The following is a 14,484-nucleotide window of genomic DNA, read 5'->3' as shown; positions in this document are numbered from 1 at the left end:
AAATATTGAGTTTTCTTTATAGTTTATTATTATTATATTACGCCTGATATATATATATTTTTTTTAAACTTCGATTAAGTATAAAATAGAGTTGTGTTAATAATTAGAACGGAAATCCTATCCGAGAGAATCTTTCTTAAAGAGATATTTCTTTGTGCTGATTGGTCAATTAAATGCTATCTTTTATCCCACGGGATAATGTCTAAATTAAATATAAAAAATATTAAAAGACGTAATGTATAAAATGAGATGTTAAATTCGTATACTTGTATTAAGTATTGATATTTACCTGCAATATATATCGATCTATATCGATTATCCTATGAAAGGGAGAGGTATTCTCGAATTTTCCTCTATGATTTTTCGAGGTTAATACGAGGTTAGTTACAGGAAGGCGTCCACGGTGATAAGGATTGAGGAATCATCGCAGTTACACGTCGGCAAATCCGATTGTCCCATGTGCAAGTCTACGAGCAGCTGCAAGCATGATCCTTTACTCTTTAATGTAAGGACACCGCGTTAAAACGGCTCGTTAGTGCGATTCTCTGCATGGTGTGTAATAGCAATTGGGTTTTTTTCTAGCTTAAAAATTGCCCTTCATCTGTAGTCTATTTTTATTTCTTTACTTCTTTCTTTCATCAATTTAATTAGATTTTTCACTTCATATTATGAGATCATTCTGTTTGAAAAATAAGTAAATTAAATTTACATTTAAGGATGTTTTGTACCTATTTTCAAAATATTGAAAATTTAACGAAAATTGTACAGAATGTCCTTACATATGATTAGAATATTCAGTACAATTTTTAAATCGAATCACTAAAGCGTTCACAAGTTATAAAGATTTTAATTTGCATCGAATTAACATGTGTTCTTATGGGAAACGTATAACTACGTCGATTCAAATGACAAAAACATGTGGAAATAATATTCAGAATTTGTTTAAAATTTGCAAAAGTTTAGATACAGAGAAAATATTTGATCAATAATATTATACAAGTACTAACTGGTTAAAAAATATTAAATATAATTCAATGAAGATAGCCATATATCTGTCACAGGCAAAATTCTCTGCCAAAAGTTAATCATTTCGATTAACAAAATTCGAAATATTTCAGTGAAAATGCAATAATTATTAAAAAATACATCTCTGATCAAATTGTAATATTCCACACAATTTCTCATACTTAAAATACACCAAGTGGATATATTCGTCAATATTGATTTTCAGTTATTTTTTATTGGGATTGTACATACAAAACATCCTTAATTATAAAAAGAGTATTGCATACATAGTTTAATTAGTTAAATAATTTTGCTTATTATCTATCCTTGCTCACTTTATATATTTTAATATTAATTGAAGTACATTTAGATACGTTTTTATAAGATAAGATTTACCTGTAGAAGTGATTTGTTTAAACAAGTTTATTATTATAGGACATCCATCATCCTATCCATAAATATGCTGTTGATAGTGGCAGTATGTAAATTACTCTGTATCCTTGTGCTTCTACCAATCTTGTTGATAAAATGGAGAAAGTTTTACTCAAAAAAGCGAGAAGAAAGACAACAGAGAGGCACAGTCGTTGGAATCTTTCATCCATATTGCAATGCAGGTGGAGGAGGCGAGAGAGTGCTTTGGGCTGCGATTCATGCTATACAAAATAAGTATGTATCTCAATAAAATTTGCAGCATCTAATATTAAAAAATTTATTTTAAATATTAAAAATTAATCCACCAAAATCAAAATATATCTATACTTTCTTTGTTATCATACATCTCGTATACGAATAATTATATTTCTTATTATTATTTACGCACTGTATGCTTCTAGATATCCTGATGTACATATAGTTATATATACTGGTGATCTTGATGCTGATCCCGATAAGATTCTCAACAAAACCGAAAAAGCATTCAATGTACAATTACGTCCAAACATTGAATTCGTCTACCTACATAGGCGAAAATGGGTGGAAGCTTCCATGTATCCTTATTTTACATTGCTGGGACAAAGTCTGGGATCTATCTGGTTGGGTATCGAGGCGTTGAACAAGCTTCCACCAGGTAACATAATAAATTGTTAAATATATTGATAATGTTCCTATATAATTTCCATTATATAAATAACAAGTACATAAAAATATACAAATTGCAGACGTATATATCGATACAATGGGTTATGCATTTACATATCCTTTATTTAAATATATCGGTGGTTGCCGAGTCGGATCGTACACACATTATCCTACCATTTCGACCGATATGTTGAGGTACGTCTACAAAAGAATTGTTGCGTACAACAACCGCCGAATCATTACCAGGAATCCATTTCTCTTGGGAGTGAAGATTCTTTACTATAAATTATTTGCACATGTAAGTGTATATATATACAGGGTGGTCCCGAACGTTCCAGCCAGACTTTGAAATCTTATAGGAAATTTAATTCTGAACAAAAAAATTTCCTACAAACATTGGTCGAAAAATGCTTCCTTAAGAAGTTATCGCTTAAAAACCTCTGATGAAGGAAGAGCAAAAGGTGAAAAGAAAATGAAACTAAATAAATTTCTTGAAAAACGTCTTTATTCATTTTCTACTATTATGTGCTATTACTAAAATATTAGTTTTAAAAAAAATTATTTTCATAAAAGAAAAAGATTTTTATTTTTTATTTTTATCGTTTTTTTCAAGAAATTTATTTAGTTTTATTTTCTCTTTATTTCATTTTTTTTTCACCTTTTGCTCTTCTTTCAGCAGAGGTTTTTGAGTGATAACTTCTTAAGGAAGCAGCATTTTTTGACCCATGTTTATAGGAAATTTTTTATTCAGAATTAAATTTCCTATAAGATCTCAAAATCTGGCTGGAACGTTCGGGGCCACCCTGTATACATATTTATATAATTAATATATATTTAAGATTATAAAATTTGATTAATACTTTTTATAAAAAGAAAAAGATATATCGCTTTCAAACAATTATTTGATGTTAGATTATTGTAGTTGTACGGACTAGTCGGTAGCTGCGCCGAAACTGTGATGGTAAACTCGTCGTGGACCGAAGATCATATCAATTCTATCTGGAAATGTCCATTAAAAACGCATCGAGTGTATCCTCCGTGCAACGTGGAGCATCTGCTCAAATTGCCGCTTCTTAGTGACGAGGAAAAAGGCGATTGTATACGTATAGTAGCGCTCGCGCAATTCAGACCGGAAAAGAATCATCCGCTCATGTTAAGAGCCATGTTTGAATTGAGATCAATTCTCGAAGAGGAAGTTTGGGAAAGAGTAAGTTGGTGAATTGAGAAGGAACAAAAATGCATTCTAAAATTAATTATATAGGACCAAAAGTGTGGATACAGTCGAATAAAACGCATTTCTAAAGAAATGCAGCAATCTCGTATAGAATGCATTTTAGAACAAAATGCTTTAGGCAAAAGTTGTAAGAATTAAAAAGATGTATTTAACTATAATATCCATTTGACATTGAGTGGCGTCGTTGAATTTTTTAAATGAAACCCCCTATTTTTCATTGCATATTTTTGTAGCTTACCTCGAGAGCTTTCCAAAACACTATAATAAATTATTTTTCCTTCAAGTACTTTTTGAGTTATAAGGCTTGAAATCATTTCTTAATTTTACATAAACCGTAAAATATCTTGTAAAATATTCATTTTTCGATTATTTTATCTTAATACTTTTATGTACAAAATAATGGGAATAATAATCAATTGGTGTAAAGAAAACATACAGTTGTTTTTAAGAAAAAATATGGAATTGTTAATTTCAAAAATTATATATTTTGCTTTGAAACAACTATGTGTTTTCTTTACACCAATTGATTCCTCTCATTATTTTGTACATAAAAGTATTAAGGTAAGATAATCGAAAAATGAATATTTTACAAAATATTTTATGGTTCATGTAATGGTTTATGTAAAATTAAGAGATTATTTCAAGCCTCATAATTCGAAAAATACTCAATGAAAAAATACTTTATTATAGTGTTTTGGAAAGCTCTCGAGGTAAGCTACAAGAATATGCAATGAAAAATAGGGGATTCCATTTAAAAAATTCAAGTTGACCATGCCCTCAAGTTGACGACGCCGCTCAATGTCAAATGGATATTACAGTTAAATACATCTTTTAAATCCTTACAACTTTTTAATCCTTACAACTTTTCTAAAGCATGTTGTTCTAAAATGCATTCTATATGAGATAATCGACTGTATCCAGACTTTTGGTTCACCTTGTATATACATTATTTAGGTCAAATTAATCTGCATCGGTTCCTGTCGAGACGCAGAGGATGAAGCACGCGTCAAGGATATGCAGGATTTGGCTAAACACTTGGCTTTAGACGAGAATGTCGAGTTCAAATTAAATATACCGTTCTCTGAACTCGTATTAGAACTGCAACGAGGAACAATTGGTCTGCACACAATGTGGAACGAACACTTTGGTATCGGTGTTGTGGAATGTATGGCCGCGGGATTGATTATGGTGGCTCACGCTTCTGGTGGACCGAGGTATTTACTAGAAACAAAAAATTAACGTCAAAATTTAACGAAAAACGATTATTTTTTTTATTAAAAACTGTTTCATAATCCTAGAGCAGACATCATAGAAACGCAAACGGGTAGCGTGACTGGATTTCTAGCAGAAGACGAAGAAGAATACGCGAAGGTATTAGCGTACATTATACATATGCATCAGGACGAACGAAATGCTATTAGAATTGCTGCGAGGTACATATATTCATAATTATATGATATTAAAATGATATGAAAAGGATACCATTATCTCGACTATTCTTTACAGATCATCTGTAAACCGATTCTCATGTCAGCTTTTCGAGAAAGAATTTCTACGAGCGGTCGAGCCGTTTTTTCGAGCGAAACAAGAGTAATTCCGTTGCCTTGTAATTTTTCTAAAAAATGGTAAATTATGGATGTGTGCGTGTGACTCTTTTCAAAATTAGAATGCGCATTTTCGGTACATGTTATATATTATCCTGTGTATGTAATAGCATGTATATATAACAAATAAGTGTTTCCTATGTGACAAATCAATATTTACTCGTTAAGAGAATTTCGAGACTTTTTACTTGATGTCCATTAATTTTACGATACATTACATTGAACAAATCATGATTTACACAAGCACATTGTATAACAATAATTGTCAACAAAGTGTAATTTAGATTTAAATTCACCGTAAAATTCTAGAAATACCAGAGAATATCGAAAGTTTATGAAAGTATGTGAAAGTATATGAAAGTAAGTGTGTTAATATCGATGTTGCTGAATTTACTTCCGGTAACAGCAAGGATCCAACTATTTGTATGATTGGCGTAAATACTTATATCGAAACACATGAGCAGTGATAAGTTATAAAGCATCATTATTTGATCATTGTTTAATTACATTCTCATTAATCAGTCCACATCCCTTACACTCCAGAACATAGGACAAAGTATCTCCGCCTTCGGCGCTTTCCGACAAATTGAAAGCGAGTCCGCGTTTACCTAACATCATCTCTGCGATCTGCATGGCAGTCTCCGTGTGACAAGTAAGTTTCCTATCCGCGACTTTAATCTTCGAAATACCTTTCGCCAGTGCCATTAGAATTATCATCTGTAACAAGTAACATGATAACATGAATGTCAAATGGCTTTTCTTGTATCTACTTCGGACATCCTTACTTGATCCTGTGTGTGTTCATCGACACATGCTCCTGTTAGAAGCGGCTTCAAAATCTCGATAGCCGCCGTTTCACCTGGCGACGATGCTTCATGACGTCCAGAGCCTAAGCCGGAGCCGCCGAGGACGCATCCAGTACTGGTATTGCATACTATACTAATATCCACATTTATGTTTATATATTGCTAGCGTTTTTTTTATTTAAGATGGATTTAAGATTAAAACAGAATTTTATATAATAGTTTTAATACACAATAATTTAAAAAAAATACAAATAATTTTAAAAAATGTTTAAAAATACACCTAAAAAATACATTATATATATAATAATTTTAAAAAATACAAATAATTTAAAAAAATTTTTTAAAAAAATTTTATATAATAGTTTTAATACACAATAATTTAAAAAAAATACAAATAATTTAAAAAAATTTTTAAAAATACAAATAAAAAATACATTATATATACAATAATTTAAAAAAATACAAATCATTTAAAAAAATTTTAAAAAAGAATTTTATATAATAGTTTTAATACACAATAATTTCTTACTTGATACCAGAGCCGTTTCCTACAGCCATTGCTCTATCTTCCCTGTAAGCATCGATTGTAATTGGTGGCACTCGAATATTGCTTTTTATCAATTTATTTGTTAAAGCCGTCTTAGCATCGCTTGCCATTTTATGCGCTTCCTAGAAGATATGATTAATTCAAATTTGACTTGTCTTTTCCTTGTAGACAGGGCCGGATTTAAAGGTGTGGAGGCCTTTGGGCAACGAAGAGATAGAGACCCCTAACCATTTTTGAACCAAAATCACATAGAAATTTTTACGTTTAAATAATTTATAATTAAATAATATAATTAATATATAAATATATAATATTAATATATATAATTAATATATAATTAAATAATAATATAATTTTTAATTATATATATTAATATATTAATATATATAATTAACATATAATCAAATAATAATATAATTTTTTATGTTTAAATAATTTATTGCGAAATAACAAGGTCAAGCAATATACATAGACCTTGTAAGTGTTGTATACCATTCGATAGGAAATTTTACCCAAAAATTTGTGTTGTGAATACCCCTGGGCTTCAGCCCCCATCCGGCCCTGCTTGTAGATTGAATTAAAATGATACATACATTTATATTAACTGCTCCAGCTACATAAGACCATCCTGTTATTCCTCGTGGAACTCCCGGATCGAGTAAAGTAATCGCATTTAAGTTACCAACTGGTTTTATGCGTAAATGTACTTCGCCTCCTCCCTTTGGATAATACCCCCTCCATTTGTCATTAATTTTAGTATAAATGGAATAAAGCATGGAGACATTCAAGACCAGATACAATAAGATGAGTGTATATACCTTCTCACAACAATGAAATCAAAATCTGCTCCAAACTTATTCAGCATTGGCTTAAACACTTCTGTTAAATATTCAATGTGTGGACCCATCGGAACATTTGTGCCACCCTTGAGAACAAGCGTGATTGTGTCAGTGCATGGAAAAAAGAGTGCGCATGGTAATGCTACTTGGGCCAACAAACAAATACATCCAGCAGTTTGCGTATCGGCTACAAACTGTCGCTTCTTTGTGTTTAATGGGCCAGGACGAAATTCCAAATGCGTTGATCCTACATATCCGCCTCTAACTTGAGCGTTACACATCTCCTTGGCGAGTTCCACTCCTACAACAATATATAATCTCAAATCTTCTATGCTTTAGATATATAATGTATGAAAATATTGAATCCTCTTGCATTTATAACATACCTTTCAAGTGCTGTGCAGCAAGACCAGGCTTAGGCCTTCCAGCACGTATATTCTCAATTTCAATAGGAATGCCATAGAGCGTACTCAAACAGAGAGCAATTCTTAATACTTGCCCACCCTACAAAAGAAAAATTAAGATTGTGCAAGGGATATATGATTTTTCTTTCAATTTATGTACGATTTGTATTCCCTTCTCGCCTGAACAATATTAATATAGTTTTGAAATGTTAATATAATAGTAAATCATTTTTAAGATTTGCATCGTCCATCGATGCCTGTGGTTATTTGCCTGGTTTTTGTAATTTTTCTGATATATATCTTTCAAACTATTTTAATTTATACACGATTTACACTTTCTTTTATACATGATTTACATAAGGAGCAGTCAATAACGACAAGAAATAAAATAATTTAGCTTTCATGGCATGTCTAACGATCATTTATTTTGAAAATTTATTTGAACTCTGCAGCTAAAATATTTCACAAGGAAATTTATGCATGAAATTTATGCGTGAAAATAAGAAATTAGAAAAGAAATTAAAATATTCAAAACCGTTTCTCATTTTCTTTTTGGAGATAAAAACCAAATATTTATCACGCTTAGCAAATATAACCTGGTAGATATTTTATCCAAGAGGCAATACTCGAGGAGATTACTTCCAATACGGTACTCACTCCTTCGCCCAAACTACCGTCTATTTGCACAAGGGACGACATGACGCTCCTAAGCATTCAAGTTTCACATTTGAGGAGTCTTCACATTCGATTTCGCGTTTATTTTTGGCGCGTTGCGCGATTTCCTTGGAGAAAGAATACAAGCCGGTGTAAGCGCTTGTTCGCCCAGGGCAGGGGGGATATTTACATCTAACTATAGAATGAATTTCGCTCGTAAAGCTCGCCGGGTATTCCACATATGGCCTTCCGAGAAATCACGGAGATCCGTCAAAGTTTTTGTTTTCGCTCGCAATTTCACGATCAACGAAATATTCACGTCGCAAGAGATTTATCGTTTATCTGAAAAAAAAGAAGATAAATTTAATATTTATTTCGTGATGTGATTTTTACGTGCGAGAAACTTTGTATGCATTTTTTAAAGGATATTTTGTTTGTACAATCCCAGCAAAAAGTAGCTGAAAATCAATATTGACAAATATATCCACTTGTGATGTATTTTGAGTAAGAAATTGTGTAGAATATTACAATTTGATCAGAGATGTATTTTTTAATGTTTATTGCGATTTTACTGATATATTCCGAATTTTGTTAATCGATTAACTTTTGGCAGAGAATTTCGCCTTGTGACAGATACATGGCTAACTTGATTGAATTATATTTAATATCTTTTTAACCAGTTAGTACTTGTATAATATTATTTGACCAAATATTTCCTGTGTGTCTTGCAAATTTTAAATAAATTCTGAATATTATTTCCATGTGTTTTTGTCATTTGAATCGACATGGTTAAAGTTTCCCATAAGAACACATGTAAATTCGGTGCAAATTAAAATCCTTACAACTTGTGAACGCTTTAGTAAATCGATTTAAAAATTGTACTGAAGATTCTAAACATATGTAAGAACATTCTGTACAATTTTCATTAAATTCTCAATTTTGAAAATGGGTACAAAACATCCTTAATCGAAATGATTAACTTTTGGCAGAGAATTTGGCCTTGTGTCAGATACATGGCTAATTTCATTGAATTATATTTAATATCTTTTTAACCAGTTAGTACTTGTATAATATTATTTGACCAAATATTTCTTCTGTATCTAAACTTTTGCGAATTTTAAACAAATTCTGAATATTATTTCCATGTGTTTTTGTCATTTAAATCGACGTGGTTAAAGTTTCCCATAAGAACACATGTTAATTCGATGCAAATTAAATTTAGTGAATCGATTTAAAAATTGTACTGAAGGTCCTAAACATATATGTAAGGACATTCTGTACAATTTTTATTAAATTCTCAATATTTTGAAAATGGGTACAAAATATCTTTAAGGATGTTTTGTATGTATAATAAAATCTCAGTAAAAAGTAGCTGAAAATCAATATTGACGAATATATCTACTTTTGATGTATTTTGAGTAAGAAATTGTGTGGAATATTACAATTTGATCAGAGATCTATTTTTTAATATTTATTGTGTTTTTACTGAAATATTTCGAATTTTGTTAATCGAAATGATTAACTTTTGGCAGAGAATTTCGCCTTGTGACAGATACATGGCTAATTTCATTAAATTATATTTAATATCTTTTTAACCAGTTATTACTTGTATAATATTATTTGACCAAATATTTTCTCTGTATCGAAACTTTGGCAAACTGTAAACAAATTCTGAATATTATTTCCATGTGTCTTTGTCATTTGAATCGATGACATGGTTATACGTTTCCCATAAGAACACATGTTAATTCGGTGGAAATTAAAATCTTCATACCTTGAATAATCAATTTAAAAATTCTACTGAAGATTCTAAATATATGTAAAAACATTCTGTACAATTTTCATTAAATTCCCAATATTTTGAAAATAAGTACATAACATCCTTAATTATGAAAAAAAAGAAAAATTTTTCTCCTCAGGCATGTGTAATTCGAAAATCTCCGTGAATCTCCGTGAATCTTCGCCGCAAGTGGACGACGACAGCGCCATTTGACAGCGGAAAATTGGTAGTGTCAGGTGCCAGGGCGAATAAGCGAGCCTCTCTCACGTTATATACTCCCCATAGAGTATAGAGCACAGCCCTTCTGTCCTTCTGTACGTAAAGTGTGACGAGGTTAAAAAACAGCTGTTCTGCTGGATGGTTGCTTTGACAGAGGGATCGACGGATCAAGCGGATGATTTATCACAAATCCAGGCCCTTAAATGATATCGCGAATATTTCGTGGGGAAAATGAGAATGTCGCGGTCAAACGCAAACGGCAAATCGACACTCTGAAAATCTTTAATGACAAGTAAGAGTAAACTCGGACGAGCCTCCTCGTCATCTCGTCGTTGTCGTAACCTCTCATTAACCTCGCTTATATATTTATTACCACCAATCTTCGCTCGTAAACATCCATTCCTATCTGGCAAATAATCGCTACGTTTATCTGTTCAATATTATTTTTGCATCGAAGAGGGTCGGTCTCTATCATCCACATCGATCATAGAATTTTCGAAATTTTTTTTTTCCAAATTGCTGCTGCATCATGCTTGCAATCGTGGTAAAATATTTGTTTGAATAAATGTTTTTTTCTAAAAAATAAAAAATAAATAAAAAAAATATAAAAAAAATATAATCGAGTTGGTGTAATAAATAATTAATGTTGGCTCGAGGTTGCTGTTTTCAAGGGTTTGATTACCAGTGTAATGTATAGTGACGTGTTGCAGTGTGATAGAGCTCAGAGAAAATGTGGACTATCAGGTGGAATTTCAAGCTGGCGAGAGACGAATGGCTATCATGGTTTCCTTGCTGCCAAATTTCCCATTGGAGAAGCCAGTACTTAGAGTTTCCCCACCGATAAGCCATCCCTGGTGCAACGAGCACAGTGAAATCACTAGCGCACCAGGATTACTCAATGTGAGTGAAAAAGTTCACGTGTCGATAATTTGGGAAACATATATTGTTAAAGATATATTGTTAAATATATAAAGATATACTGTTAATATATTGTTAAAGATTCGTGTATCGCTTTCTCTACATTTTATATTCCTCTTGTATATTCTATGTCGATGTATCTAAAAGTGGATAATCATTTTTCTTGTTATTTTAGTTTTCAGTGCACAGCGATCTTGGTCGGGTCGTTCAAGCTATCATCAGAGAATTCAGTAAGAATCCACCCAAGTTATTAGAGGACATTTCGCCTAGCTCTGCCAAGCCTCATAGAGGTATGCGTTAATATTTTTTACTTATATCCTACATTTTACTTAATTTTTTTCTGCGTCGATGCGTTGAGGTATTTTTCATTCGACGATTCATTTTGCAGATTTACAAGGAAGGAACTCGCCGTCTTTTTCGCTTCAGCAGTATCCCGTCGAAATCCCATCGACGTCGTTCAATTCGTATTACAATACGCAATTTCCACATTTGTCGTCCTCCAGTGCAAATACGTGCATTTACAATTATAATTACACAAACTCCGGTCACACGTATGTCTCGACCTCGAAATCATTCGGCAACACGTCGCATCGCTCGGCATATATTCCTTCGAGAAGCAGCGCTCTACACAATGCCGCACCCACAGGATATACCGCGAATCATCGTGGCACGCCTTATTTGAATTCGCATTACGCGAACGCGAATTATCAGCAGACATTGCCGAGTCAATCGCAGACGCAGGTTCCGCAGAGCATAATATTTCCCGAATTAAATAATTTAACGAATGAAGAATTGAAGAGGCTCGGTGAAGATGACGATAAGCTGGATGAATTTCTGGAGAAACATTCCCAAATTAAAGAGATAAATGCAGCAATCGAAGATGCTATGGATTGGGTTGAAAGAACTGCCGGTAGGAACAAGAATATTTTATTGGAATATTGTGTGAAACATTTCATTTTTGTATATTACTTTCTTCCATTACCTTTTGTCTTATTTACTGGGTGTTAAAAGAGTCTGGACACGGTCGAATATCTCGGTAAGGAAGAGTCTTACTAGAAAGTGTTTCAGACAAAAGTTGTATGGCTTCGAGAGGGACATAACATGGTACCATTGGTTTGATCTTGAAGAGTTATTTGAAGATCACATGAAGGTCATCTTCAATTTCTTAAATGGAACCTATTCTTTCTCATTATATATTCTTGTAGTTTATCTCGAGAGCTTTCCAAAACACTATAATTAAGTAAGTTTTCATTGAGTACTTTTTGAGTTATGAGGCTTGAAACTAGAGACTGTAAAATATCTTGTAAAATATTTATTTTTCAATTATCTTACCTTAATACTTTTATGTATAAAATAATGACAGGAATCAATTGGTGTAAAGAAAACACATAATTGTTTCGAAAAAAAAAATGTAATTTGCAATTAACAATTACATTTTTTTCTTAAAAATAACTATGTGTTTTCTTTACACCAATTGATTACTCCCATTATTTTGTACATAAAAGTATTAAGGTAATCGAAAAATGAATATTTTACAAGATATTTTACAGTTTATGTAAAATTAAGAAATGATTTCAAGTCTCATAACTCGGAAAGTACTCAATGAAAACTAACTTGATTATAGTATTTTGGAAAGCTGTCGAGATAAGCTATAAAATATATAATGACAAAGAGTAAGTTCCTTTTAAGAAATTGAAGGTGATCTTCATGTGACCTTCAAATAACTCTTCAAGATCAAACCAATGGTACCATGTTATGTCCCTCTCGAAGCCATACATCTTTTGTCTGAAACACTTTCTAGTAAAACTCTTCCTTATCGAGATATTCGACCGTGTCCAGCCTTTTTTACACCGTGTATATCTATATTAAATTGTTTTATTTCAATCAATTATCAATGAGTCCGTATCTTTTCTCGTAGAATCCAATGCAGCCAAAGAACCCGAGCTGGAGCAACTGCAAGCTGATGTGACGGACAAGATAAAAGCAGTGACGGTGCTGAAAGCCAGATACGATAATCTCATACAACGATACAATAAATTGTCCGAAGTCTTCACGCCGGATCACATAAAAGAGTGTTTGAGGGAAGCTGCAGACGAGAGTCACGAAGAGAGCGAAAAGATCGCCGAGGATTTTCTAAACCGGAAAATCGATGTCGAGCGTTTTCTCAGCACGTATATCGAATGTCGAAAGCTGGGCCAAGCGAGACGAACCAAGGAAGAGAAACTGGCGCATCAGTTGAACGAATTGAAACGGGCTGGTTTCTGAAATGATACGCATATAATCATCTTTTTCTATGGATCGAACAAAGCAACTGTAAATAAGACTTAGTTAATTTAAACGTTATTGTGAATTTAAATTCATAGCATTCGTGATTACCAAACGTCTGCGGTTAGAGAAATCAACTGAGTATTCAGTTGAAAAAAACATATTTTTTGCGTAAATGCTTTACGTTTTGCTCGCTTCTTATATATATATACTTATGCTAGATTTTAAATCACTTTAAATCACACGCGCGTAGCATTCCAGAGTTGAACATGTATACACGTACACACAAGTGGCGCTAAACGGAAGTGAAAACCAGGAGTGCTTTAAGATTGACTTCGATGGAGATTCTGTATTTCGGACAATTTCGTGAGATAAGAAAGCAATATGCATGAGTGAACGAATTAAATCCGTGTTTGCAATTCCCATGTAACAAGTTGATTCATACGCGAGTACTTACTCCATAGTGAAAAAAAAAAAAAGAAAAACAACGTGGCTTTAATTATGTTAGTTTTGCACATGTGATAATAAACACATGTACCGTCGCGATTAACTCCGAGGGAGGTACGTTTTTTACTGTGTAAATAAATGTGCAGGGATGTAATTAAAATCAATTTTTGAAAATTTGCTATTCGGTGACGTTACTTTTAATTATTTATCCTGTGAATGTTCCTACTGTTGTAACATATTAAACAAATTGTATAGATATACAATGAAGAGAAACGAAAGCAAAAAAAAAATCGTTGATCTTGAAAGATTTCAACCTCTCCCTCCCCATGCCTAAAAATAGAAAATAAGAAAGTGTTAGCATAAATGATGACTCACACAATGTTTAATAACATTTATTATTATAAACTATATTATATCGATTTGTTCATATTTTGAAGATTGATTTCAAATATTAATAAATGTTACCAATTTATATATACAGGTGTCACCTAATTGGCGCCCACTATTTATATTCCTCGTGGAAAACTGAGTCGAAAAGTCCTGAACTATTTTTTTCTTAAATGCTTAATAAAGCGGTAATTATTGAGTAAAGTTGCGTCAATAAGCACCGACCTTTAGCCTTCTTGATGAAATTTTCTTTAAGGAAACGCTTTTAACGGAAGAAATATGATTTTTAATGCAAAAT

At 32.2% G+C, this 14,484-nt stretch overlaps 3 protein-coding genes across 5 annotated transcripts; 2 read left to right on the top strand and 1 right to left on the bottom strand.

Annotated features, from left to right (window-relative positions):
- Positions 1-100: 100 nt before the first annotated feature.
- Positions 101-5,426, top strand: LOC105249537 (GDP-Man:Man(3)GlcNAc(2)-PP-Dol alpha-1,2-mannosyltransferase). 2 transcript variants are annotated; one of them, XM_011255077.3, is made up of 8 exons: positions 101-505; positions 1,441-1,671; positions 1,839-2,071; positions 2,163-2,380; positions 3,005-3,289; positions 4,271-4,530; positions 4,615-4,749; positions 4,823-5,426. In XM_011255077.3, the coding sequence occupies exons 1-8, from the start codon at positions 486-488 to the stop codon at positions 4,908-4,910; spliced, it is 1,470 nt and encodes a 489-aa protein (XP_011253379.1). In that variant the 5' UTR covers positions 101-485; the 3' UTR covers positions 4,911-5,426. The 2 variants fall into 2 exon arrangements, with proteins under 2 accessions (XP_011253379.1, XP_011253382.1); XM_011255080.3 differs by having other exon boundaries at positions 102-552.
- On the bottom strand, positions 5,388-8,584 carry LOC105249538 (RNA 3'-terminal phosphate cyclase). Of its 2 annotated transcripts, none has more exons than XM_025410845.1 (7): positions 8,174-8,584; positions 7,499-7,616; positions 7,092-7,413; positions 6,867-7,008; positions 6,256-6,395; positions 5,706-5,859; positions 5,388-5,637 (listed from the first exon to the last, which is right to left on the bottom strand). In XM_025410845.1, the coding sequence occupies exons 1-7, from the start codon at positions 8,228-8,230 to the stop codon at positions 5,413-5,415; spliced, it is 1,158 nt and encodes a 385-aa protein (XP_025266630.1). In that variant the 5' UTR covers positions 8,231-8,584; the 3' UTR covers positions 5,388-5,412. The 2 variants fall into 2 exon arrangements, with proteins under 2 accessions (XP_025266630.1, XP_025266631.1); XM_025410846.1 differs by lacking the exon at positions 8,174-8,584 and adding an exon at positions 8,113-8,131.
- A 1,563-nt stretch (positions 8,585-10,147) lies between these two features.
- Positions 10,148-14,414, top strand: LOC105249536 (vacuolar protein sorting-associated protein 37A). Its single transcript, XM_011255076.3, has 5 exons — positions 10,148-10,461; positions 10,880-11,069; positions 11,263-11,377; positions 11,476-11,997; positions 13,006-14,414. The coding sequence occupies exons 1-5, from the start codon at positions 10,373-10,375 to the stop codon at positions 13,350-13,352; spliced, it is 1,263 nt and encodes a 420-aa protein (XP_011253378.1). The 5' UTR covers positions 10,148-10,372; the 3' UTR covers positions 13,353-14,414.
- The last annotated feature ends 70 nt before the right edge of the window (positions 14,415-14,484 follow it).

Source organism: Camponotus floridanus, unplaced genomic scaffold (assembly GCF_003227725.1).
Source record: "Camponotus floridanus strain SB8 unplaced genomic scaffold, Cflo_v7.5 scaffold35, whole genome shotgun sequence".
NCBI lineage: Eukaryota > Metazoa > Arthropoda > Insecta > Hymenoptera > Formicidae > Camponotus > Camponotus floridanus.
Note: the sequence above shows the minus strand (reverse complement) of the source record. Positions and strands in the feature narration are given on the sequence as shown.

Coding starts and splice junctions, on each gene's coding strand:
- LOC105249537 (XM_011255077.3), top strand. CDS start 486: ATGATCCTTTACTCTTTAAT. Junction 506..1,440: donor ATGATCCTTTACTCTTTAAT/GTAAGGACACCG, acceptor TTATTATTATAG/GACATCCATCATCCTATCCA. Junction 1,672..1,838: donor ATTCATGCTATACAAAATAA/GTATGTATCTCA, acceptor GTATGCTTCTAG/ATATCCTGATGTACATATAG.
- LOC105249536 (XM_011255076.3), top strand. CDS start 10,373: ATGATATCGCGAATATTTCGTGGGGAAAATGAGAATGTCGCGGTCAAA. Junction 11,378..11,475: donor CTCTGCCAAGCCTCATAGAG/GTATGCGTTAAT, acceptor TTCATTTTGCAG/ATTTACAAGGAAGGAACTCG. Junction 11,998..13,005: donor TTGGGTTGAAAGAACTGCCG/GTAGGAACAAGA, acceptor CTTTTCTCGTAG/AATCCAATGCAGCCAAAGAA.
- LOC105249538 (XM_025410845.1), bottom strand. CDS start 8,230: ATGCTTAGGAGCGTCATGTCGTCCCTTGTGCAAATAGACGGTAGTTTG. Junction 7,414..7,498: donor TGCTGCACAGCACTTGAAAG/GTATGTTATAAA, acceptor ATATTGTTGTAG/GAGTGGAACTCGCCAAGGAG. Junction 7,009..7,091: donor GATTTCATTGTTGTGAGAAG/GTATATACACTC, acceptor TGACAAATGGAG/GGGGTATTATCCAAAGGGAG.